Source organism: Bos grunniens, chromosome 13 (genome assembly GCF_055505025.1).
Source record: "Bos grunniens cultivar Pamir isolate PY7600 chromosome 13, Bosgru_T2T1.0, whole genome shotgun sequence".
In the NCBI taxonomy this organism is placed as follows: Eukaryota; Metazoa; Chordata; class Mammalia; order Artiodactyla; family Bovidae; genus Bos; species Bos grunniens.
The window spans coordinates 59,394,421-59,421,282 of record NC_141177.1 but is presented as its reverse complement, the minus strand read 5'-3'; the positions used below and the strand labels follow the sequence as shown (position 1 = coordinate 59,421,282).

The window sequence follows — 26,862 nt, the reverse complement described above, 5'->3', positions numbered from 1 at the left end:
CACTAACAAGGAATGAACGGTTGCTACATGCAAAAACTGGAAGGAGTGTCAAGACATTTATTCTGCATGAAAGAAACCAGACCCCCCCCCCCCCCGCAAAAAAAAAAGGTTCCATTTATAAGCAATTCTAGAAAACGCAAACCAACTAAAACAGATTAGTGGGCTGGGGGTGGGGAGCAGAGTGGGAATGCACGCAGCTAGGTGGGACCAGAGGAGGAGCAGCAGGGGTGCAGGGAAGGGTGTGGGGGAGGCACGCAGGGAGGTGGGGGGTGGTACCTGAGTAGAGGGTACCAGAGAAGGCCAAGGGGAGGCAGGTAGGGACAGGAGCAGAGAGGGATTAGGAGGAGGGATGGAGGAAGGGGAGGAGTGCGGGGACAGGAGTTCAGGAAGGTTAAAAATAGGCGGAGCTTCGCGGTGGCTGTAGTGCCGAAAGGAGTGGAAAGGAGGAGGCGGAGCCGAGTCTCGAAGACGGGGGCGGGTTCTACGCGAGTGGGCGGGGCCGTGGCGTGGGCTCCGCCCGGCCGCGCTCAACGTCATGGCGCGCCTCCTGCGGGCTCTGCGGGGCCTACCCCTCCGCGAGGCCCCCGGGTGGGCTGCGCGGGGCCGAGCGGACTGCGGCGGCTTCCGCGCAGGTGCTGGATCCCCGCAAGCAGGTAGGCCTTGCAGGCCCCGCCCTCACCTCCCGGCTTTCAATTTTTGTTCGCTTGCCGGGTCTCGGGGGGCCCCAGCCGGCTGGTCCTGGATCTGACTCGTCCATTCTCCGGAAGCTCCGTCGGGGCTCCTGCCCGCCCACCCCCTGCCATCTAAGTACTGCGGGCTGTAAACTTGAAGGGGCGTGGGCGGGGGAGTCCCTGACCCGTATGAGGGTTTGTGGAAAAGTACAAGTCCTCCCCTCCCACGTGCACACATACTTGTTTTGTTTTTTTGTATAAAATGTACTCTGGAGCCGGGCTTCCAGGTGAAGGACGGCGGTGTTGGTTGAGCAGCCCGCCCAGAGCGCTCTCTGCTGCAGCCACCCACTGCTCTGTTAACTACACTGTCCCCCTCGTCCAGTTATGCCTGCTGCTTTCCGCGTTTCAGAAGCAGGCAGTTCTAACTTTGCATGCCTGTGGATCTGCTCCCTGATCTCTATATCTGTGTTTCCAGGACCCAGGGGGAACGTGGGGACTCGTAATCCCTTCCCCCCTCTAACCCGATAACCATCGTTAGTCAGTGGCTGTGACATAGACCGGGGGAAAGTGTGCGTTTCTTCTATCACATGGCTTTGGCTGCTCTGTGGGATTGGGGCACGCTGACACCTCATCCTTTAGTACAGAGTCACTAAAGGCGACTCTAGTGGGATCTTGGGTCAGCTGGCTGTATTTCATGTCCAGTTTGGGGGACACAGTGCCATGTGTTGATTGCCTTTCTGGGCAGCTGCCCCAGCTAGCCCATCTTGGAATCCATTTGTTATGTGTCCATTGAAGATATTTAAAGATAAATATCTGTGCTATAAATGTACCCAGTCACTCGGAATTCTTTTTATCCCCTGAAAATTTCAAAATGTAGTGTTAAATAAATAAAAGCCCTGGCAGGGTGCAATGAGAGCTGATCAAATATGACTTGGGGTCACGGACCTCAGACCACTCCTGGTGTCTCTAGTCAGCCAATCTCCTGTGTGTTCTTTGCCCACTCAGTGCTAAGTGTTGACTTCCTGAGAACCACAGGTGGTGGTTCAGGCATCACAGTTCTGGGCTGGAGCCCTCCTCATTCCCCTTTAGAGGGTGGTGGTTTCAGCGGAAATTTGCCCTTTATGTTTGTACTTAGTGCTGCCGGAAACAGCCTAATAAATTGCCCTGGAATCTGCGGTTCTTCAGCAACATTAAAATTTGGCCCGACACCAATACTTAACAGGAACTGCTCACTTATCAGACACCCACTCTTGGGAATTTATTCTAAGGAAATAATTCAAAAGAAGAACAAAGTTATATGTGCAGAGATGCTTTTAACAGCACTACTCTTAAGAAGGAGAAACTGGCCATAACCCAAATGTCTGTCAGTTAAGGAATGCTTAAGTAAACCGTGAAAGTTCAATTCAACAAACTAGTAGGCAACCATTGAGAATGATAGGCAGCTGATAGTTTCGTGGTTAAGGGGTTTCAGTGCTGACGGTGCCACACCCACTGGCTGTGTGTCTTTGAGCATGTCTTGAACTTGGTAAGCATAAGCCTGTTTTTTTTTCTTTGTAAAATAAGGGTAATGATGATAGTAGGGTTATTATACAGAATAAATGAAAAAACTAAACATGTTTTATCACAATATTCGTGCTTAGTAGGTATACAATAAGCATTAGTTATAATTACATAAATGAATGGAAAGGATAAAAGTGTAGCTATATTTAACCCTGTGCTGTGTACTTAATTATCCACATTGAGGGAAAACTAATCAGACATAACAAGTACAGAGAGATGCTGACAGGAAGACATTTTATAGTCTATACATTTTACCACTTATATAAAGTTGTCACTCAAGCATTGTACGTGTACTTTTAGCAGTAAACTCAAAACCAGCAGTGGTACACATCGTAAGTAATTATACTCTGTGATAACTTCCATCCCAAACGTTGGGGTCAAAAATATGCTTTGAAGCAAAACAGTAGCTTTCCATTAGAATTCTTTAAATTTCTCACCCAGTTCAGCATTATGACCTGAAAGTTAATCAAATGTTTTCCATATAATTTAACATACCAAATAATCCTAGTTATTTTAACATTTCTTCTGAGATGCCTATAGGCCCTTTGGGATACTCAAAGTTAGCTAGAGAAAGAAACTTACAATCTGTTGTCAAAAGCACCTCAATATTCCAGTAAAGTTTTTATCTCTTAACAAGGAGAAAGAAAACCAAATTCTACTTTTATACCAGCTTACTATTAATAACAAAGTATATTTACCTAATTAAATCCAGTCTAATCTTAATCACTCCTGACAACAAATAAAACTCTTCTCAAAGTTCCCTTTTTTCACAAACCTTTTGTCACTCTTTGTATCCATATGAGTTGTCCCCATCCAGAAACAACTGAGGTAGGAGATGCATAGGCCCCTGGGGTGCACAGTTGGTGTTTGTCAAGTGGAATAAAATTCAAGGTTTTTTCTCACCCAAACCCTCCAGGGACAAGCTAGTGGCAAAAACTGAGCTCGGCTAAAGAGATAAGGTGTCGACTCCTGAGGTCAAAGAAAACTTCCCTGTCTACACATGCGCGGAAGGCTTCTTGGGGGTCGAAAAGGGAGGGGGCCCCACCCTATAATAAGCATGGACAGGCACCCTCAGGCTTCTGCGATGGGATCCATCTTAGCAAAAAGTTGCGTACTCATCGTGGGGAGGGTCCAAGGACCAGTCAGTCGTGGAAAAAAAATAATTGGCCAAATGTAAACAAAGATGGGGAAGGACTATCCAATTAAGGGATTTAAATCACCTTTTTACTGGCTTATCATTTAGGACACCCACACTCCTCTCTGGGTGGGTATTTCTGCCTTACTTCTTATGCCCTCCTCGTTAGAGAGAGTGCCCATGCCCCTTCTCTCCAGCTGTGTATTTCTTCTTCTGTCTTAAATAAATGATTTATCTGTATGCCCTCCCACTTATTGTGCTGTGTACTCATGATAAACTTTGTACCTGTTTTTACAGTTCTGCCTCCTCGAAACATTCTTGCTTTCAAATGAGGGAAAGAGCCAGGACCACTTTGCTTCTAACCTCTTGCCCCTAGTGGTCTGCTGGCTAGGATTCCTGGCTTTCATCCAGGTTACCCAGGTTCGATTCCTGGTCAGGAAGCAGCTTTCTCTTCAGAACCATTCACTGCTCTCGCCTCAGAGATCACAACCAGCTCCAGGACATTATTATTATCATCATTTTTCCTCAACAAAAAATAACCTCCATTCTTTATACCTCCTCTCACCAACACGTATCCCACTTGCTTTACACACTGAAGTGCTTCCTCATCATTTTTAGTAACTTTAATTACATATGTAAGGCAGACTTATGTACATATGTACATAACTGCATATGCAAAAAGAACCAGTTTGGGAATTTCAGAAGTTTCATAATCCATTTTTTTCCCTTGGAGTCTAAAGAATACTGATGCCATATGTTGTTGAAAAAATTATCTTTTTCTTTAATCATAATCTCATAGCTAAAATTTTTCAAATAAATTGAACCAAATCTCCCATTTTATAAAAGACAAGAAAGATACCAATCACACAAATGGAATGCACACTCACACACCAGAAGACAGAGCTGTCGCAAATCTTCAAGACAATAACCGATACAGAGTCCCCAACGCAAACGCTCCTCGGCATCATACCCATGTCAGAACCAATTGGCGAAATGCCCAAATAGTATTTTGTGCTCAAAGAGAACTTAGCCCGGCTGCACACCGGTGGACCGACTTACTGGGTCTTGGGTCTCATCAGCTCATCCAGACACGTTTCCATTCCACCGAGGAAAAGTGTATGTACGTTGACAGCCAGTGCCGAGCAGCGGAGAAACAGGGAGGATCCCCAAAACAAAATGGATTCGGCAGCTGCTAGGAACGTCCTCTCATATCCGCCTCTTGGGGCCAGCAAGCCAGGAGCAGCAGTTCCTCACAGCCACTCTGGCGCGTCGTCATGGCCGCAGCACTGCTCAGGAAAATCCCGCGAGCCAGGTGTTGGGAGAGCGCAGCGGTCCCATGGTGAGAGCCGAAAAGCCTAACTGAAAGTAGGGTCCCGCTGCTCGCTGCTCAAAAGCTAATAGAGGCGAGAATGGTGGAAAGTTTGCTTAACTGCAGAGGCCCGCAACCTGGGCTTGGCGGGGCATGTGCAAGGAGGACTCCTGTCCCAAGGTTGACTCCCGCGCCCCACTTCAGTGGGCAAGAGCTTTTGTAGGTGATGGGAGGGGGCTACATGCAGAAACAGCACAGTCAGCTCTGACAGTCATCTTGAAATTGCTTATGCGGTGATCTAATCAGTGTCATTGATTGTTTCAAGTACAGTTCATCTTCAGTTCCAGGGTAGGTCTGTTCCTATTTCCAGGCCAGCTCTGAGAACTGCGGTAGTTTATGTCATGGCTGCAGTCTGATCATCATGTTTATTTTTTCCACCTGGTGGGGGTTTCAGTATAAGACAGCTCACAGGCTATATGGCTCAGAATTTTATCTGTATCCCTCGAGAAGGAACTAAAAGTCATTGACTTTGCTTAAATGACTAAATTATTATTATTTTGTCTCATTTGACTGTTTTCTTTTGTTTCTGTATTTTCTCACTTCTCTGATAAAATATTGTGTTTTTTTTAATATACTTATTTCGCTATTCTGGGATCTTAGTTGTGACAGGTAGGCTCTAGTTCCCTGACCAGGGATTGAACCCAGGCTCCCTGCACTGGGAGCTCAGAGTCTTAGCCTCTGGACCACCAGGGAATTCCCTGATTAAACTTATTCTTTGGCTAAAGTTATTTCACAGACAAAAGGCAGACTGAGGACATGTTGGGGAAGGACCATAGGATCCTGCTCCATTTCACTAGGACACTGCATCTCTCAGTTTCCTTCCCACCTCCCTGCTTGCCTCCATGTATCTTCAGCCTGTATATCGAGGAGAGCCTCAGAGTACAATCCTCAGGCCTTTCTGTTTTGTCTACACTCACTGACTTGAGGATCTTTCAGCCCCCCAAGATAAAAGACAGCTTCAGGCTGAGGAATCCTAAAGTTCACATTTCCACCTTAGACCTCTCCCTCTCTGTATCCATATAGCCATACTTGACACCTGCACCTGAATACCTGAATGGCATTTTAAAAGTTAACAAATTCAAAACCATGTTTCCAAACCTACTCCTCCTGAAGTCTTCCCCAACTTCCAGAGCCTAGAAGCTGTGCTTTATGACTCTTGACCTTTGCTTTCTCTCACCTCCACAACTGGCCCATCGGCAGATGCCCCCGCTCCGCCATCAGACTGTGTCCACCGACTGATCACTTCTAAGCCACTACACTGCTGCAACCCCAATCCAGGTCTCTGCCTTTCAGCAAGGGATACAGATAATATTCTGAGCCATAGCCTGTGAGCTGTCTTATAGACACTGAAACCCCCACCAGGTGGAAGAAGTAAACATGATCAGACTGCAGCTGTGACGGACGCTGCCACAGTTCTCAGAGCTGGCCGGCCTCTGTAATGGTTCTCGTGCTTCAGCCTTTACCCTGATTCTTTTTTTTTTTTTGGAATGTCTGCCACTAATTCTTTTAAAATATGTTAGATTCATTCCATGCCTCTGCTGACCTTCCACTGCCTTCCAAACTCATTGAGAACAAAAGCCAGCGTTCTTACAAAAGCCTTCAAGGCCTGAACATCCCTGGTGGGCCAGTGATTAAGAATCCACCTGCCAGTGCAGGGGACATGGGTTTGATTCCTGGTCTGGGAAGGTCCCACATGCCTTGAAGCAGCTAAGCCTGTACACCACAACTACTGAGCCCACGAATCTAGAGCCTGTGCTCTGCACCTGCCATGAGAAACCCTCACACAATAATGAAACACAGTCTCCACTCACCACAATTAGAGAAGACCCAACAGAGCCTTAACTAATTGATTAAAATAATAGTCTTCAAGGCTCTAAGTGATCTGGGCCCCATTGCTTGTCTGTTCTCATTTCTATTAACCTTCCCTGCTGGCTCCACCTGAGTCGCTTGGGCCTCTTTGCTGTTCATAGGACATGCCAGGCACACCCAGCCTGTTGCTCCTCTTGCCTGCAGTGGTCCTCCAGGTATTCATCTGATGTGTTTGTTTACATTTCCTTCAACTCTGTGCCAAAAGGCCACCTTCCTAATAAAGCCTTCGATCACTACTCTGATTTCTCTTGTGTAAGTTGAGGTGTGCAGATGATACGATCCTTTCATATTCTTAACATTGGATGATTAGAACGTTATAATAGACGTTAGACTTCCCACCCCCGCCCCCAACCCTTTGGCCAAAGAGAGTATTATCCTAGTTACTTTGTTTATACTCATGGGAAGAAAAGTAACATAGAAGCTATAGGAAGGGAAGAAAGGAAGACACAAGTGGATAAAAACCATGAAGCCCAAACATAGACTATGGTAGGTCTCAGCCTCCCTTTCAGGAATGTGTGCTGTAGGAGTCTTCTTTTTTCCACACAAGAATTTTTAATAGAGACCTCCTTTGATGAACAAAATCAGAGATACCTTTATAAACCAGCAAGGAAGAGGGTTTTAATAACCCACTGGCTCAACGATCTTTCCTCTCCAGTCTCACAGCTACTCCCAGCTGTATCCTGACAGGAAATACTCCTTTGAATGTAGTAATGGGAGAGGGATTGATTTCTACCCTCAGCAAACCAAGGAGAATTTATTCTGCTTTATTTCATATTTCAGCCGCCTCTTTAACTTCCATGCCCCAGTACAATTGGAAAACTGGCTCTCTGCTTATTACTCATCTCGTACTAAGCTAATGAGTCAATTAAAGCATTTTGTACCTGAACTTTCTGGTCTCTGTGAAGAAGGAAAGGTTGGGAGCGGAGGGGACGTTATGGTGTGTTCTGTTGGGAACTGGTGCACTTCAGGAGAGAGGCTTAGCAAGAAAAGGTCATTGTGCCTTCCTGGGTATTTTCTTGAAGCAAAATATATTTTAATAATATAAAAATATATAAAAATCCAAAACCTGATCAAAGACATCATTTGAAGCCAATAGCACCCATCTAATAATTTGCAATTTGTCAACCACTGCTATTAAATACATTCTTATACAGTAGTTATTTTGAGAGTCTAAACAATGCAATGAAATACAAACAATTAAAATACAAATATCTGTAGTGAAGGCATGACTCTAATTCTTTGGGGAAATACCTAAATTTTCTTAGACAAATCCAAGGAAGTCAAACTCAGTGTTCCTTGCTTTTTTCACTTTTTTGAAATTCCTGTTTAACAATACAGGGTCTCTTATAAAACGTCAGCCGGCTCTCTCCAAGAGTGAGTGGCAGAAGAAGCTGACACCAGAGCAGTTCCATGTCACGAGAGAAAAAGGGACGGAGCCGGTAAGCTACACTTGTTTACAGTTTCTGAGTAGATGTGTTGGGTGTGGCGCAGGACAAACTGGAGTCGATCTCACTACAAAACCTAACCTGGTGCTGTTCTCTCAGATCACCCCACCTTCTCCTTCCCATATGTACAAGGAAAGCCAGTGGGAGTTTGATGTATGAAGCAGGGCACGCAAAGCCATTGCTCTGGGACAGCCTGGAGGGGTGTGGGGAGTGTGAGGGGGGCTCAGGCGAGAGGGAACACATGTATGCCTATGGCCGATGCATGTTGATGTATGGTAAAAGCCATCACGATATTATAAGGTAATTACCCTCCAATTAAAATTTAAAAAAAAACAAAAAACAAAAACATCATTTTCTTTACTAATCTGGCACCCTCCACTGCTCTCCTCTGGCCATGAATATCCATCCAGTTACGCAAGCCAGAAGCCTCTCTCTAGACACATTGCCCTCCGGCGGCCAGTCCACCCACTCAGCCTCCTGAATGACTGTCTCATCACCCTGCTTCTCTCCACTGCTCGCCCCTGTAGGCTGGTCCAGGCCCCACCATCCTGGGTTCAAAAGCAGCTGCCTCAGCTGTGCTCCTCACATTTGTCCTTGCTCCTCACCTTGCCATTCTCCTCCCGGCCGCCAAAGAGATCATTTGAAAATGGATATGACCACATCACCCCCTACTCTAAATTCTTGTTTTCAAAGTAAAAGAAAAAAGTTTAAAGTGGCTAATAAGGCCCTGAAGCTCTGGTCCCTACCTCCCACGTCCATCCTCAGATCTGGCCACTTTTCCTCATTTAGCTCCAAGACCCGGGGCTTTCCCCACTTCAGGCCCTTTCACCCTCTGTCCTCCCCGAACTCCAACCCATTCAAACCCACCTTTCAGCTCTTGGCCCGAGTCTCACCTGCAAAGGGAAGCCTTTCCCCAGCCCCAAGCTGGGTTTTCCCTGCTTAGTACCTGCCGTCCAATACATGACATATCCTGCAGGTAGTGGGTACTCAAAAAATCAAGCGTTGGGACTGTTGAACCACTGCAGGCCAAGAGGGGGACATATTACTGAAACTGTCTTCAATAACCTCAGCTTTCTTCCCTTTCCTGAGAAAGCAGCCCTCAGTGGTTACTCAGTATAGTACCATTTTTACCACGCTGAGTTTCACAGCAAGTCATTTGTCTTAGGCCCAAATATGACCACTGGAAAATAGCTATGGAGCCAGGTTAGTAGATATTTTCATTTGTGAAGCAGACCCCCTAGAGTGGACCACAGCACAGCAGTTTTGAATGTTGTAGGATATTTATATCTTTGAAGTTAGCGGTCCCTGCAAAATTCAGGTAAGCTATCCATGTGCTGGAGCCATATAATCATGGTCTCACCTTCAACTTCACTGCCAATCCAAAGTCATTAGACAGACCAGAAGATCCCATAGATTCTGGTGAAATACTGCTATTTTTGAAAACTTCCTGTGGGTAGGGTTTTAATAAAGGCTTCCTCGGAAAGAGACTGTTGTTGTTGTTTAGCTGGTCAGTTGTGTTGTTGACGGCTGGGTCTCCAGTGCCTGGAAAAGAGCCCAGCATAGAGCAGGTAATCCTTATGTGTGTGTGTGCTCAGTCATGTCCGACTCTTTGCAACCCCATGGACTGTAGCCCACCAGGCTCCTCTGTCCATGGGATTCTCCAGGTAAGAGTACTGGAGCAGGTTGCCACTTCCTCCTTCATGGGATCTTCCTAACCCAGGATTTGAACCTGAATCTCCTGCATTGGCAGATGGATTCTTTACCACTGAGCCACCAGGTAAGCCCAGGAAAGATACTTATACTAGCCATTATGCAGATAGCACAAGAGAGCTAGCTGTGATTCCCTGAGCAGTTGTGTGTCTTCCCAGAGCACTGTAAGTCAGCCCTATTCTGAAGGGCAGAGCCACACAGGGTTTGGAGTTGGAAGTGGTAGCCTGAAGATAAGCTGCCAGATGTTTAGGAGAATAAATACGTGGGATTCTCAGACAGATGGTGTGTTATACTCTGCATTTGGCCATTTTACAAAATGAGCATCATCCATTATTTTAAGTAATGTTATAAATCCCTTTCAGTTGATTCATTTCCACATGTAACTTTTTAGAATGCTGCAGAACGATAAGCCTCCATAAGCTCCATGAGGCTAAGAAAAGAGAAGGGAAACACCTCAGCCTTCTATTTGGTGACTCAAAATTAAAATTCAGTTGCATGTGCTTTTTGTTGGGCAGCAGTAACCTGCTAGCCCTCTGCCAAGTGCGACAAGGGGGTTCACAGACTAGTTGAGCAGTAACTAAAAATCAGATATCAGGGACTTCTCCAGTGGTCCAGTGGTTAAGGCTCCACACAACCAAGGTTGGTTGTGGGCCCAGGTTCAATCCCTGGTTGGTAGGGGGCCCAGGTTCAATCCCTGGTCAGGGAACTAGATCCCATATGCTGCAACTGAGTTCACATGTCACAACTAAAGATCTCACGTGCCATAACTAAGATCCAGTGCAGTCAAATAAGTATTTTTTTTAAAAGTCAAATGTCTGTTCAGTTCAGTTCAGTCACTCAGTCGTGTCCGACTCTTTGCAACCCCATGAATCGCAGCATGCCAGGCCTCCCTGTCCATCACCAACTCCCGGAGTTCACCCAAACTCATGTCCATTGAGTCGGTGATGCCATCCAGACATCTCATCCTCTGTCGTCCCCTTCTCTCCCCACCCCCAATCCCTCCCAGCATCAGGGTCTTTTCCAATGAGTCAGCTCTTCACATGAGGTGGCCAAAGTACTGGAGTTTCAGCTTTAGCATCATTCCTTCCAATGAACACCCAGGACTGATCTCGTTTAGAATGGACTGGTTGTATCTCCTTGCAGTCCAAGGGACTCTCAAGAGTCTTCTCCAACACCACAGTTCAAAAGCATCAATTCTTTGGCGCTCAGCTTTCTTCACAGTTCAACTCTCACATCCATACATGACCACTGGAAAAACTATAGCCTTGACTAGACGGACCTTTGTTGGCAAAGTAATGTCTCTGCTTTTGAATATGCTATCTAGGTTGGTCATAACTTTCCAAAGAGTAAGCTTTTTTTAATTTCATGGCTGCAGTCACCATCTGCAGTGATTTTGGAGCCCCCCAAAATAAAGTCTGACACTGTTTCCACTGTTTCCCCATCTATTTCCCATGAAGTGATGGGACCGGATGCCATGATTTTAGTTTTCTGAATGTTGAGCTTTAAGCCAACTTTTTCACTCTCCTCTTTTACTTTCATCAAGAGGCTTTTTAGTTCCTCTTCACTTTCTGCCATAAAGGTGGTGTCATTTCATATCTGAGGTTATTGATATTTCTCCAGGCAATCTTGATTCCAGCTTGTGCTTCTTCCAGCCCAGAATTTCTCATGATGTACTCTGCATTTAAGTTAAATAAGCAGGGTAACAATATACAGCCTTGACGTACTCCTTTCCCTATTTGGAACCAGTCTGTTGTTCCATGTCCAGTTCTAACTGTTGCTTCCTGACCTGCATATAGGTTTCTCAAGAGGCAGGTCAGGTGGTCTGGTATTCCCATCTCTTTCAGAATTTTCCACAGTTTATCGTGATCCACACAGTCAAAGGCTTTGGCATAATCAATAAAGCAGAAATAGATGTTTTTCTGGAACTCTCTTGATTTTTTGATGATCCAGCAGATGTTGGCAATTTGATCTCTGGTTCCTCTGCCTTTTCTAAAACCAGCTTGAACATCTAGAAGTTCATGGTTCACGTATTGCTGAAGCCTGGCTTGGAGAATTTTGAGCATTACTTTACTAGCGTGTGAGATGAGTGCAATTGTGCGGTAGTTTGAGCATTCCTTGGCATTGCCTTTCTTTGGGATTGGAATGAAAACTGACCTTTTCCAGTCCTGTGGCCACTGCTGAGTTTTCCAAAGTTGCTGGCATATTGAGTGCAGCACTTTCACAGCATCATCTTTCAGGATTTGAAATAGCTCAACTGGAATTCCATCACCTCCACTAGCTTTGTTCGTAGTGATGCTTTCTAAGGCCCACTTGACTTCACATTCCAGGATGTCTGGCTCTAGGTGAGTGATCACATCATCGTGATTACCTGGGTCACGAAGATCTTTTTTGTACAGTTCTTCTGTGTATTCTTGCCGCCTCTTCTTAATATCTTCTGCTTCTGTTAGGTCCATACCATTTCTATCCTTTATGGAGCCCATCTCGAATGTCAGTAGAAGCTAGGTTTTGTGCAGGTTACTGTTTGCCTTCCAGATCTGCCATCCACATGCTTCACTCTGCTCTGAACTCTGGGAAGGCTAAGCAGCTCCCTTGCCCTCTTGACTCCTGATTGAGTTTGGCCCCTGGGAGATGCCAGCAAGATCAGAGGACACAGTAGAAAAACAGGCATCAAGGGTCCATTGGGGCTGTGTTCCTCCCACGCAGCTTGCAGCCTCCCCATCCCCCACCCCCGCAGGCAACCCGCCCTTCCAGCTTTGGCCTCATGGGTTCTGCCCACTCTGTGCCTCACAGGCCAGTAGGGCAGTGTGTTCTCAGTCACTAGCCCAGAGATGCTTCACCTTCCCTGGCTGGTATCCATCGGCCCTGTCCCCATCTTTGTAAATATTTCTCTGTGAAATAACCTGCAAATCATTTAAGTGTATCATCCATTTCCAACAGGTGTGTAGTATTAACAAGATCAAAGAAGGGAAAGGCTGAGTTGGTGTGCACATAGTCTTAGTTTGGGCTTCTCTAGCAGGATGTCACAGACGAGGGTCCTTAAACAACAAACATTTGTTGCTCACAGTTCTGGGGGCTGAGAAATCCGAGATCAAGGTGCCAAACAATTTGGTTCTGATAAGGACTCTCTTCTTGGTTTGCAGATGGTCACCTTCTTGCCGTGTCCTGACGTTGGGGAGAAAGAGGTCATCCCTCTCATGTCTCTTCTTCCCAGGGCACTAATCCCACTCTTGAGGGCTCCACCCTTATGAACTAATCACCTCCCAAAGGCCTCACTTCCAATACCATCACCTTGGGGGTTAGGGCTTAAACATGAATTTGGAGGGGATACACAAACATTTAGGGGCTTCTCTGTGGTAAAGCAGTAAGGAATCCATCTGCAGTGCAGGAGACACAGGTTCAATCCCTGGATCAGGAAGATTCCCTGGAGGAGGAGATGGCAACCCACTCCAGTATTCTTGCCTGGAAAATTCCATGGACAGAGGAGCCTGGTGGGCTACAGTCCATGGCAGTGCAGAACATTTAGTCCATAGGATAGATTTTGAAAACCGGGGAAGGGGTATCTTTTTGTCTCTGTCTCTGACCACCTCCCCGTACAGTCACTCATTTCAGTTCTCTCTCCAAAACAATTCTTAAATCCGTCCTCATCTTGTTATTTCCTCTATTCTTGCCATAGTTAAATCCAGGCCTGAACTGGTGGCCGTTTGACTGTCCTTTGAGTGCTCCTTCTAAAAACCAGCTCTGATTGTGTGTGCACCCAGTTTAAAAGTTTCCAGTGGCTTTCCATTTTCAGTAAGCTGGCACTTTAACTCTTTAGCATCATCAACTCAATGGACATGAGTTTGGGCAAACTCCAGGAGATAGTGAAGGACAGAGCAGCCTGGTGTGCTGCAGTCCATGGGATGGCAAAGAGTCAGACAAGACTGAGCGCCTGAACAACAACAAGCATGGTCTGATTAAAGCTGCTATGATCTGGCCCTCCCTGCCTATCCAGCAACCTCTTCTTCCTCCTCCACGTTGCTCTGTTCTGTGATGTGAGCCCAGCCCAGGCTGCTCTGTCTGAAATTTCTTTATCTGATTAACTCCTTTATCTGATTAACTCCTTCTCATCCTTCAAAACTCACTTTAGTGTCTTGGCATTTTCCTGTAATAAACACTAGTCAGCCATGCAATGAAAAATAATGATGATAAAAGATTAAAGAAAAAGAAAACCCTGATCTCAGACATCTCATATATGACCTGGTCCAGAAAGGTTTCATGAAGACTTCCCTAGTAGTAAAGGGACTCGTGGTACCCGCCACTCGCTGCTAACCTCCCCATCAGAACTGCGGTCACATGCTGTGACCACTGCCAGCTCACATCTCTTCCCGACTTGGTAGCAAATTCCTGGTGCAGGAACCATGGTTAGTGTAGTTCTGTTTTGTTTTTCCATCTCTGCAACCTTAGTACCCAGTGCAGCATTGGCTACACACTTGGTTTTCAAGTAATACTGGAATGAGAGAATGAAATAGAAGCTGGGTGTGGCCCTAAATAATATGACAGGACTTGTATAAAATTAAGGAGAAAGGGTGAGAGGGTAGACAGTAGGAAATCAGGCAAGGAGGCAGAGGAGAGATGTCATTTCATAAAATATGTCAGCAAAGGATCCTTTTATGTCTGATTTTTTAACTTACTGTGGTTACCAGTTCCCTGTCACTTCCTCTCTCCAACTGTCCCTGCAATAACAAATATTATATTGTGAATATTAGCATGCTGTCCGGATCCCATAAGTAGGCATTTCCAGATCAGCTTCACATCTGGGTAGCCCTTTGGCATGTTTGTCTCTTCAGCCCAGGTGGGAGAGAGGCGAAACTTCCTTTTCATCCCAGATACCCTTTGTGCCAGCGTGAGGTGCAAGCCTTCAAGGGGACAGGCCAGAAAAAGACCAGCTCACCACTGTTAGATGTCTGCAGCCAAGTTTAGGGATTTTAGAGAGGGAAGACATCCAAGTGTGCCCAGATGGTGGGCTCAGTAGGTTAATTTGAAATTGACTGTTATGCTGCTCCCTGAAAATGTGCTGTTACTCCGACCATGGGAATGTGAACGTTTGACTGGGGATTTGTCTAGAGAGGGCTGAAGGGGCCGCTTGTTTCCTAAATCAGCTCTGGGACTCAGTGACCCATCCCGTGTTCAGCTTCTCTTCCAAAGAGTAGGACAGTGCCTGCCACCAGCCACTGCTTGTGGATTTTCACAGGAGGCTCATGCAACAGTTTCTCTTTCTTGAAATTTCTTTGATAGAGAAGATGGAATTGGGCAAAAATGGTCTTTGTTTGTTCCAAACAATGAGATCAGTTTACCAAATAACATTTAAAAAAATACATAGTAGTCTTGGCTCACTCATTGATTGAAGTCTGCTGTTCTCGGAACCTGCAAACTCCTTAAGCCACAATTTAATGTGGTAATTTCATCTAAGTAGTAATTTAGGCACTGGGAGAATCTCGCTCGTTATTTAGCATTTATTCAGTATGAAGTACCCTAAACACCACGTGAAGCATATTAAAGGCATAACCCCAATCTCACTGAGCTTTGCTTTTTAATGTATCTATCGCCATCTTTAATTGGAGATTTCAGAGTGCTTTAGTCAGTGGACTAGATTCCTGTTGTATTAACTTTTGAAATGGAGGCCGAGATCTAACACAATCCAGAGGCCCATTCTCTTGCTTTTTCACAGGCTTTGATGCTCTTGGATGAAAGGTGCTATATAAATACAAAGCATTATTAAGGTCATAATTTGAATATTTGGCACAATAAAGGCCGGTCGTAAACAAGCCTGCAGACTGCTCCACTGGGCATGTTGTAATTTTCTCTCCAGTGATACTTGCACTTTGTGAAATTAGTACAAAAATTCCTTTATTGGAGAACTTAATCTTGGATTTAGATCTGCTGTATCATGTCCTGCTGGTGTTATGAGAAACCTGAACAGTGATATATCTCATTTACTTTCAGCCTTTCAGTGGGATCTACCTGAATAACAAGGAACCAGGGATGTATCACTGTGTGTGTTGCGACAGCCCGCTCTTCAGGTGAGATAAAGACCAAGAGGGACCAAAGGAGAGTGAGCCTCAAAATTCATACCGCTCTGTCTTTTGGGGCCTTGGATAAATATTGGATTGGCTAGAAAATTCACTTGGGTTTTTCCATAGGATCTTACAAACTTTTTGACCAACCTAATACATCCCATGGTTTTCATTCCTGATTAACTTGGTTACTATAAGGAGGGCTGTTCATTAAGATTCTTGCCTGTCTTATTATTATTTATAGCATTAACATGTTAGCCTATAGTCTTTCTTTCTGTATCTGCAAGAATAGCAAAAAGCAAACCAAAAAAAAAAAAAAACTTGGTGGGCACCTTAAGATAAAGCTATTAGTTTTTCCCTGGGAAAGTATTTAAAGACATCTAAACCATAATGGTATTTGCTTGACCCATGTGATTAAAACTATATCTCTCCCAGGGAAAAAATGGGTTTATAATTTAATTTAGGAAATGTAGAATTTTATGAGGATGGATTCCCCACAGTGCTTGACAGTAGTGAATACCATGCCTCTTCTATATAGCTAAAAGTAAATTTAATTGTCCCTTGATTTCAAAGCCTCTTTTAAGTCAATCAGGATCTGAAATCTCTCAACAAAGGCTTTTTTGTTTAGACATGCAGGAAACAGTCTAAAAAAAGTAGATTCGATGAAGAAGAAAGGAAAACATCTTTGAAGTCCCATTTTTCAGAAGTTCAAAGATGTTTTTTATTTCTTTTGCATCAACCCTAAATTGGTTTAGAATAAAATATAAATCAAGCCAGGTCTGTGAATCTGCCATTAGGCCGCGCTTCATTATGTGCTCTGGGTTTTCAGCAGACTGGGCTTTCCTGGGCTGCTGGCTGCTAATGGGGGCTGAATTTGGAAAGCCAAACCCCGCCTGCAAAGATGAGCAATGATCAGGATTGATTTTCCCTCATGCTCACAGAAGGGCAGGCCTTCGCCGGGATTCATTCACTCTGTCAGTGGCTGGTGAAGAAACAGCAAAGATGGCAGTCAGGCTGAGAAGATGGCCTGGGGGAGCTGGCAGTGGTAAAATGCATGCAGATTTCTGAACCACTAGTTACTGTTTGACCTTTGGTTCTGTTTAAAGGGGGAGGGGTGGGACTTGAGATGGCCAACCTGCTTTTAGCCAAACAACCATGTTGTAAACATATAAAAGATGGCTTTGTGACTGCAGTAAGCAGCCAGAGGTTCTGTTTCTAGCTTTTGACCATCATCCTTGCGAGAACATGTTCCTCCATTTTAGTTTTTGTTGTTTTGACTTCATTGGTGTTCCAGTTTCTGCACCTGTGAAGATGACACTTTCTTCCTACCCAGTGCCCAGCATGGGCACCTCGCAGGCTCTGTTGGGGAATCAGAGTGTTGGGGCAGGGGAGGGACTGGAGAGACCAGAGCAAAAACCTCTGTCCAGTAGAACTTTCTGCAGTGCTGGAAATATTCTATATCTGCTCCATCCACTTTGGTGGCCACTAATCACGTGTGGCTATTGAACACCTGAAATGTGGCTGATGCGACTAAAACACTGAATTTTTTATCTTATTTCATTTAAGGTAATTTAAACTTGAAAGACCAATGCTAGTCCAAATTAAGGAAGTTGAGTGACCATCTTCACAGCAGCCAAGACTAATAAAACCATCCAAAAGGTCTCCAAAAGCCCTTTCAGCAAGTGGCTAGTTTACTGACCTGCCAATCTGCCAACCTATTTGTTTCTTTTTAATCATTTAGTTTTAGCTGCAGTTTCCATTTTCATTTCTTAAGGATTTTTGAGTTTGTTCTATTTTTTTCCTCCTGCAGCTTAGTCTGAGAAAAATAAGAATATATTCATAAGAATCTTTTATGTTCTAGAATCTTCTGTGCTATTAAAGATGCATTTGTTTATAAGAGAGACAATGTAGTAGAGTGGTGAAGTCTGTAGATATGCATCCTGGCTTAATTGCTGTGTGACCTTGGACAACTTTCTTAACCCCTCTGTGCCTTGTTTTCCCCACCGGTAAAATGAGCATGTTAGTAGTCCTGAACTCATAAAGCTATTGGGAGGAATAACTGATCAGATCAGATCAGTTGCTCAGTCGTATCCGACTCTTTGCAACCCCATGAATCGCAGCACGCTAGGCCTCCCTGTCCATCACCAACTCCCGGAGTTCACTCAGACTCACGTCCATCAAGTCAGTGATGCCATCCAGCCATCTCATCCTCTGTCGTCCCCTTCTCCTCCTGCCCCCAATCCCTCCCAGCATCAGAGTCTTTTCCAATGAGTCAACTCTTCACATGAGGTGGCCAAAGTACTGGTGTTTCAGCTTTAGCATCATTCCTTCCCAAGAAATCCCAGGACTGATCTCCTTCAGAATGGACTGGTTGGATCTCCTTGCAGTCCAAGGGACTCTCAAGAGTCTTCTCCAACACCACAGTTCAAAAGCATCAATTCTTCAGCGCTCAGCCTTCTTCACAGTCCAACTCTCACATCCATACATGACCACAGGAAAAACCATAGCCTTGACTAGACGAATCTTTGTTGGCAAAGTAATGTCTCTTTTGAATATGCTATCTAGGTTGGTCATAACTTTCCTTCCAAGGAGTAAGCGTCTTTTAATTTCATGGCTGCAGTCAGCATCTGTAGTGATTTTGGAGCCCAGAAAAATAAAGTCTGACGGTGTTTCCACTGTTTCCCCATCTATTTCCCATGAAGTGGTGGGACCGGATGCCATGATCTTCATTTTCTGAATGTTGAGTTTTAAGCCAACTTTTTCACTCTCCACTTTCACTTTCATCAAGAGGCTTTTTAGTTCCTCTTCACTTTCTGCCATAAGGGTGGTGTCATCTGCATATCTGAGGTTATTGATATTTCTCCCGGCAATCTTGATTCCAGCTTGTGTTTCTTCCAGTCCAGCGTTTCTCATGATGTACTCTGCATATAAGTTAAATAAACAGGGTGATAATATACAGCCTTGACGTACTCCTTTCCCTATTTGGAACCAGTCTGTTGTTCCATGTCCAGTTCTAACTGTTGCTTCCTGACCTGCATACAAATTTCTCAAGAGGCAGATCAGGTGGTCTGGTATTTCCATCTCTTTCAGAATTTTCCACAGTTGATTGTGATCCACACAGTCAAAGGCTTTGGCATAGTCAATAAAGCAGAAATAGATGTTTTTCTGGAACTCTCTTGCTTTTTCCATGATCCAGAGGATGTTGGCAATTTGATCTCTGGTTCTTCTGCCTTTTCTAAAACCAGCTTGAACATCAGGAAGTTCACGGAACAGAGTTATGCGTTAATACACATGAAAGCAGCAGAGCAATGCCTGACACATGCCAAGCACCAGATAGATGTTAGCAATGAGATTCTTACAGACAGAGCCTTCTTAGGGCCTTATACATGAAAGTGTTTTTGATAATGAGGAACTCCTAAGAAATCTCTTCTAATTAATGAGAATCTATAAATGAAGACTATATTCCTGACAGTGCTTCCCATTCAAGAGGGTAGATAACTGTCAGGATTCTTGTTGGACCTCTCATTTTCCCTCTCTTCCCGTCCCCAGTCTCCATCCTCAGTAATAGAGAACAGGGGTATAGAAGAAATGAACATCCCTTCAAATACTCGCACACAGTCAAAAGGAGGTGAAAAATCAACCAAAACTAAACAGTTAAGAAATCAAGTGGATGAGGGATCACAGCCACTTGGCCACTGGGCTCCTTGCTGCCTGCAGACTTCCCTTCGAGCTGAACCAGTATGGTTCAGGGGAGCTGCTGACTCTCCAACTCAGAGTCATTTGATTCAGGGTTTCCAGGTCAAGAGCACTGGACTCCAGACTGTCACTTCATTAACCTTGGAATTATGTGACTTCGACCCCTTCCTCTATTCCCTTTCCTTCCTCCTCTACAATTCTGGATGTGTTTATTAAAATCTACTGTGAGATCACACTTTTGACGGTCATAAATCTTTTTAGAATAGAAGGAAACTGAGAGCCTGATGTTAGTTCCCTTTTTACAGAATATCCTGGCACCCCACGTGTTGTAGGAACTAGGTAATATTGTTAACCTTTTCTGTGCTCCTGATTCCTTGAAATGAATGGGAATTCTTCTACCATGAGGATTGTCAGTTATCACCAAGTGCCTCTTGCTGCTGGTTTGGGGGCCATGGAGTTTCTAGAAACAATGACAAAAACAAAGCAAATAAACATATAACAAAACTAAATAAAAGGAATCCCTTAAAGAGTATACATAATATACATCTTTACTCCCTTTAAGAGTAAAGATGGTCCAGAATGGTTTTAGTTTCTCAAGGGCAGGCCTTACAATCTGCTAATCATTTAAATATATATATTGCAATTTCTAATTGCCCTTAATATTTAAGTTTTCCCTCTTAAATGATATATTATGGGCCTCTCATATTACCTGGTAAAATCTCCAGATTCTGTTAATTGCATCAATAAAAGTTTATTGTTTCCCATAAAACGTTTTAAATGACTTTTTATTAGTCTTAGAGTCATTCATTAAAAAAATTATTATATTCATAATTCTCTATCAGATTTGCTTTAATGATCACTAGTTTATATATAATGTTGAGGATGGAAAAGCTATGATTAAAGGATATTTAAAATGTTTTTCCCCGGACCAAAGTGGCTCAGATGAATATTTTTGAACCCTTGGAAAAGAAAAGGGGTTGCAGAGAACCCAGTCTGAATAGGTGTGTGCACATGTGCTCAGTTGTATCCAACTCTTTGCAACCCTGTGGACTATAGCCTGCCAGGCTTCTCTGTCCATAGGATTCTCCGGGCAAGAATACTGGAGTGGTTGCTGTTTCCTTCTCCAGGGGATCTTCCTGACCCAGGGCTCGAACCCACATCTCCTGCATTGGTAGGCAGATTCTTTACCACTGAGCCACCTAGGAAGCCCCAGTCTGAATGTGCAGACACTTCTAATTGGACCCACAGCTGCAAAAATTTCATGGATACCTGTTACTAATAATAATAATGATATTTTAAAAATCATAACCACTAACTTAGGTACCATGTGTCCAACACGATGGTAAAAACGCTAAATGAAGAAAGCATCTTGGTCAATCCTCTGCAACCCTGTGAGGTAACAATGCTGTTACTATTCTGTGGACGAAGGAACAGAGACTTTACGAGGTTAAATAACTTGCCAAGGTCGTACAGACATACCAGAGCCCGGATTCACACCCCAGGCTCTCAGAAGTCAACCTCAGAGCTGTACCTGAGTTTCTGGGATCTTTCCAGGGCTCTTCAAGGTGCTTTCTTTTCTGTGTATCCAGGAGACTGGGGCTTCCCTAGTAGCTCAGACGGTAAAGAATCTGCTGGCAACGCAGGAGACCTGGGTTCGATCTCTGTGTTGGGAAGATCCCCTGGAGAAGGGCATGGCAACCCACTCTAGTACTCATGCCTGGAGAGTCCCGTGGACAGAGGAACCTGGCAGGCTATAGTCCATAGGGTCGCACAGAGTCGGACATGACTGAAGCAACTTAGCACACACCCACACGTCCAAGAGACTACACCCTCTTCCTACACTTCAGTCAAAACAATGCTGCAGCAGATTGAATGCATGAGCACATCTGGAGATTCAATTGTCATTTTTTTAAGGCTAGACCTTAAAGAGATTTGCAAAAAGTAGAAATAGAGACAGACATAGAGATCAAACATATGGATACCAAAGTGGAAAGGGGGGTTGGGATGAATTGGGAGACTGGGGTTGATATATATACACTATTGATACTATGTGTAAAACAGATAACCAGTGAGAACCTACTGTACGGCACAGGGGACTTTATCCAGTGCTCTGTGGTGACCTAAATGGGACGGAAATCCAAAAACAGAAAGAACGTTTGTATGTGTGTGGCCGATTCATTTTGCTGTACAGTAGAGACTAACACAACACTGCAAAGCAACGACACTCCAATACAAATTAATTTTTTAAAAAGAGATTTGCAGAGTCATAAAACAGTGCAACTCATCCCACTAAATGTTTGTTTCAGTTTGGAAAACAGAATTATCTGTTGTAATAATAGGTTGTGTTAGCCTATAATGAATTTATTATTTTAAAAAATAATTCAACGCATAAATGTCTTTAAAACTCTCACTCATAATTTCTAATTTGTTAACTGCTTATAGGCACAACTCATGTAAACCAAGCTCTCAGAGATCCTTGATAATTTTTTAGTATCGGGTCCCGGGACCGGAGTGTTTGAGTCACTGACCTACCCGAGACTCGTTCTGCTGGGTTTGCGCTCTAAACTGAGCTTCCGTCTGTGCTTGTGTTCTAGGGGTTTGATTATTTGCCACTTTGCCCCTCTTTTCACTCAGTTTTTGTTTTGCAGACTTTACAATTCATTTCTTGTCTCTCCCCCAGATAGACAGAGCCATTCCCCTGCCATTTAAATTTCTGAAACTTGTTTTTCTAGCATGATGTAAAGGAGTTCATCTTTGGGGACTTCCCTGGTGGTCCGGCGGTTGAGACTCTGCTTCCAATGCAGGGGACGCAGGTTCAATCCCTACTTAGGGAAACTAGGATCCCACATGCTGCAAAGTGTGGCCAAAATTTTTTTTAAAAAGAAAGAAAAGGAGTTCATGTAACAAAGTATTTAGAGTGGGTCTCTGATGAGTAGATCTGCTTGTTGCCCTCCTCCCCCTTTTGTTGGCACCTCTGTTCTCCCCACCCCCTACCCCCAGCATCATTCATTCCTGTGGGGCTTTCCCAGGAAGGCCACTGCACTGCAGTGATGAGTCTGGGTGCCCAGGCTTATTAATCACTACGTGCTCCACTGCATAGCTCCCTAAGCCCTCAGAGCATCTCTATAACGTAGATGTTACTGTCCCCAAGTTACAGGTAAGAACACTGTGACTTGGACAGGGAAGCAGCCCGTCCGGTTTCACACAGCTAAGAAGTGGCAGAGGCAGCTCTTGAATCCCCAAAGGCAGTCAGGCTCTGTGTTCAGATAATCAAAAGTTCCTGTGGCTGACATGGCTGTTTGATCAGTTCTCACGTTTCTCTGACTCGCTGAACCTGCGATACGCTAAACACTTTGGCCACTCGTTTCATTTCAATTTCCCCCTTCCCTACGTTTCAAACTTGGGCATTTAATCTGTTTCCTAACGTGGAGCAGTTCACAAAGCTCCTTGTGTTTGTGGTCCTTGTTGAAGCTTGAGAGGGATGCCTTCAACATCAAAGGAACAAGAAATCTTTGACGTGACGAGACAGCATCTTGAATAGTGGAGGTGTGGTGGGCAGACCCCTGTGGTTCAGAGAACTGGCCTTGAGATGTGGCAGAGAAGAAGGGAATCAATTTCTGCTCTGTAGAGACGTGGGTTGGGGCACACAGTGCTCTTTGTTTGTTCATAGCGGTTTTCACAGCTGTAGGTGTCGTGATTTCTAACACAGCTCTGAGAAGAAGTTCTGCTCCGGCACGGGATGGCCTTCGTTCTCTGAGGCTCATGGGACATCTGGCTCTGATGAGAGTAACACGGGGATCCTGAGACGTGCGGACACCTCGTTGGGACTAGCTCGCACAGAGGTCGTCTGTAAGCAGGTGGGTGTCTTTGTTTTGTGTGTTTTGTTTTCCCCTGTGCCTCCTGAGTGCAGTGGAGAGCTCACTTGTCCTTGCACATCTGGTGTTATGGACGGGAGCGCTTTTGTCATGGAAGCACTTTGGGTTTCTCCTGGGCTGCTACCAGTTCCTCTCTCCCATCACTCCCAGCACTGCAGACCAAAGAAGGAGCCTTGCCTGGTTCTAGCCTTGCAGAGTGGGAGTGAGCGAGGGTCTGAAAGAAAGAGCTGGCCCTTCACATTCTGTTGTGCAGGGAGAGCAGCAGGAAGGTCCAGGGTGATGGCATCTCTCTGCCCCCTTCCCGCTCTGCAGCATGTCGCCTATAAGCAGAGCAGTACCAAAGGTGACATCAGGGCTTATTTCTCCTGGGAGCCTGGCAGGAGACAGTGGCTTAAATCCAGACAGCAGATTCAACTTCATATCTTTGGGTGCTCAAATGTTCTGGTTTTGTAAGCAGATAAATGTAGCTTAGTCTTGTCTTCAGTGAAAAAAACAATAATAATATACTGGCTACAAGATTCACTCACTCAGGAACTGTGATACTACTTTTTTTTTTTTTTTTAATCTATTTGGCTGCCCCTGGTCTTAGTTTTGGCATGTGGGATCTAGTTCCTTGACCAGGGATCGAATCCAGGCCCCCTGCACTGGGACCAGGGAAGTCCCAATGCATTGTATCAATGAATCATAATAACAGCTCTGTTACGTAGGTATAATTATCATCCCCATTTCATAGATGAGTAAATCAAGGCCTAAGATAAATCACTTGCTTACATTCTCACTGATCAAGTAGAGAGCTATTTACCACCCCATGCGCTCTACATCCTTTCATTTCTGAATCAGATTCTGATACAATAGACTTTCCCCCAATACCGAGGTCAAAGACGTGAGTGGGCCCGCCAGGTGGGGTTCATCTGTCTGGGTTTTACTTAAAGAGCCTTTTCCCTGGTGAGAGATGACAGAGGCTGCTCTCCTTGCAGTGTGAAGCTCACCTCGGCCATGTGTTCCCCGACGGACCTGGGCCTGCTGGGCAGAGGTTCTGCATCAACAGTGTGGCGCTCCGGTTCAAGCCAAGAAAACACTGACCACCTCCGAGTTCCCTTCCCTCCCTCGCCACTCCCTCACTTCCAAATTCAATTTGCAGAACTTATGTGAATGACTTTTTGTGACCCCATGAGGTGTAGCCCGCCAGCCTCCTTGTCCATGGAATTTTCCAGGCAAGAATACTGGAGTGGTTAGCCATTCCCTTCTCCAGATCTTCCCAACCCAGGGATCAAACCCAGATCTCCCGCATTGCAGGCAGATCCTTTACTGTCTGAGCCACCAGGGAAGCCCGATGTGAATGACTACCCATTGTGAATGGTAGTTTTATTAACTACCAAACCAAAGCTAAGTTCACTGCTGGCACCACGCAAACCACACCTTCTCTGATTTACTACCTGGAGTCAACTCAGCCCTGGCTCTGGCTTTGACTAGAATTTCACAAAATGACAGAGGGAAAACTGTTTCCACTAAATCGACTTCTGTGGGCTTTGCCTGGACCAGAGGACATGACTCTAGGGACGCTTGGAGGCAGATGGATAAACCAAAAAAATATTCCTACAAAACGACCCTGAACCTTCCATCACAGTTAAGTTCTCCCCAGACATATACAGGTGAGAGATCAAGTGAAAAGAGGAAGGAAAATATGGCATTAGAGTACTCCACAGTTCCAGCACTGAAGGAGGCATTGAGGAGAAGGAGGAGGAGAGTTGTGGACAAGGTGGGTTTCGGGAGCATGCCTGGAGATCCATGGGATGCATGATTTTTTTTTTTTTTTTTCCCAAAACGTTAATAAACTGTCTTGAACATTCTGGTTCCAACCTCTCTACCTGCAACTACATTTCAATGGGAATACGCTAGATTGCAGTGATAATGAATACGCGTGGCTACAAAGTTAAACTTTAAAGTGTCCAAATAAAATATTTACTAAAATTTGTTTGCTTTTTATCTAAATCTGTGAATTTTCTCTCTTACAAAAGTGACTAAATCAAATGCCAAAAAATAATTAAATCACCTGGTCGTAGTTATTGGTTACATCAATGGTAATAGCAACTCACGTGTTTTTTATGAACTGAGTTTTTAATGATTTGTTACTGAAAACGTTTACGTCATTTTCTTTGAAACTTTATGGACAGAAAAGAAGCTTAAGTGTTCCATTTTTCTCTGTATTACTGTGCAGGTGTGAATGAATTAAAGACCTTGATGCAGGGAAATAGATTATCATGAATTCTCTGATGGGTCCATTCTAATCATGAGTCCTTAGAAGTAGAGAACCTTTCCTGGCTGGGGTCAGAGAGAGGTGGTGATGGAATATGGGTCAGAGAGATGCTGCTTTGCTGGCTTGAAAGTTGAAGGAAGAGAACCATGAGCTCAAGAATGGGAACAGCGTCGAGGAGATGGAAAAGGCCAGAAAACAGCTCCTCCCCTAGAGCGTTCCAAAAGGAATGCAGCCCCACCAACACCTATTTTATAACCCGGTGAAATGCTCTTCAGACTTCTGTGTAACTGCAAGATACTGAATGTGTTGTCTTAAACCACCCAGTTTGTGGTTGGTTGGTACAGCAGCAGCAGAAAACTAATACAAGAATCTTATCCCCTTTAGTTCTAGTCACCTCAGAAATTTTCTGCTGCCTATGGAGATAATTATCATTAATAATTTATAATCTAATAGATTTAATACATATTTGTAAATTAATAAATGAGCCCTGTTCTGCCTGGCTGCTCTTGCTGTCCTGGATGGGAGTGCTGGTATGCTGCTAGCCACTCATTGCCCTTGGATAACAGCTCATAATTTTAGTCTCCAAAGCCTTTTAACTTTGCTTTGGGTATAATGTATTCTTCTTTTTGTAGTTTCTTAAAGTAGAAGCTTACATCATTGAGTTTTAGACTTTTCTTTTCCCACATAGGTATTTAAAATTCCAAATTTCCCTGTGGGACTCACCCTATAGTTCAGTGGTTAAGAGTCTACCTTGCAATGCAGGGGACTCGGGTTCAATCCCTGATTGGGGAACTAAGATCCCACATGTGTGTGTTCTCAGTCGTGTCCAACTCTTTGCAACGCCATGGACTGTATCCCACCAGGCTCCTCTGTCTATGGAAGTTTCCAGGCAAGAATACTGGAGTGGGTTGCCATTTCCTCCTCCAGTGGATTTGCCTGACCCAGGGATTGAACCTGTGTCTCCTGCATTGGCAGGCAGATTCTTTACCACTGAGCTACCTGGGAAGTCCAAGATCCCACATACCTCAGAGCAACTAAGTCCACTCACTGCAACTACTGAGCCCGAGTGCCACAACTAAGACCCAACACAGTCAAATAAATATTTTTAAAATAAAAATTAATAAATTTCCCTGTTTACCTTATTTTTGCTATCTCACAAATTTTGATATGTGTATTTTAATTATCATATTTATATGATATACTATCAACATATTTTCTAACA

The 26,862-nt window shown here is 44.5% G+C and overlaps 1 protein-coding gene across 4 annotated transcripts; it reads left to right on the top strand.

Annotated features, from left to right (window-relative positions):
• The first annotated feature begins 508 nt into the window (after positions 1-508).
• MSRB2 (methionine sulfoxide reductase B2) lies at positions 509-25,354 on the top strand. Of its 4 annotated transcripts, none has more exons than XM_086334469.1 (6): positions 509-653; positions 7,943-8,043; positions 9,680-9,826; positions 15,742-15,818; positions 23,218-23,365; positions 24,361-25,354. In XM_086334469.1, exons 1-6 carry the CDS (start codon positions 536-538, stop codon positions 24,463-24,465), a joined length of 696 nt encoding a protein of 231 aa, XP_086190595.1. In that variant the 5' UTR covers positions 509-535; the 3' UTR covers positions 24,466-25,354. The 4 variants fall into 4 exon arrangements, with proteins under 4 accessions (XP_086190595.1, XP_086190598.1, XP_086190596.1 ...); XM_086334473.1 differs by lacking the exon at positions 509-653 and adding an exon at positions 4,403-4,705; XM_086334472.1 differs by lacking the exon at positions 9,680-9,826.
• Positions 25,355-26,862: the final 1,508 nt, after the last annotated feature.

Excerpts from the sequence above, each read along its gene's own strand:
- MSRB2 (XM_086334473.1), top strand. The coding sequence starts at position 4,543 with ATGGATTCGGCAGCTGCTAGGAACGTCCTCTCATATCCGCCTCTTGGG. Across the intron at positions 8,044-9,679 it reads GAGAAAAAGGGACGGAGCCG|CCCACCAGGCTCCTCTGTCC; the intron begins GTAAGCTACACT and ends CATGGACTGTAG. Across the intron at positions 15,819-23,217 it reads TGCGACAGCCCGCTCTTCAG|CTCTGAGAAGAAGTTCTGCT; the intron begins GTGAGATAAAGA and ends TTTCTAACACAG.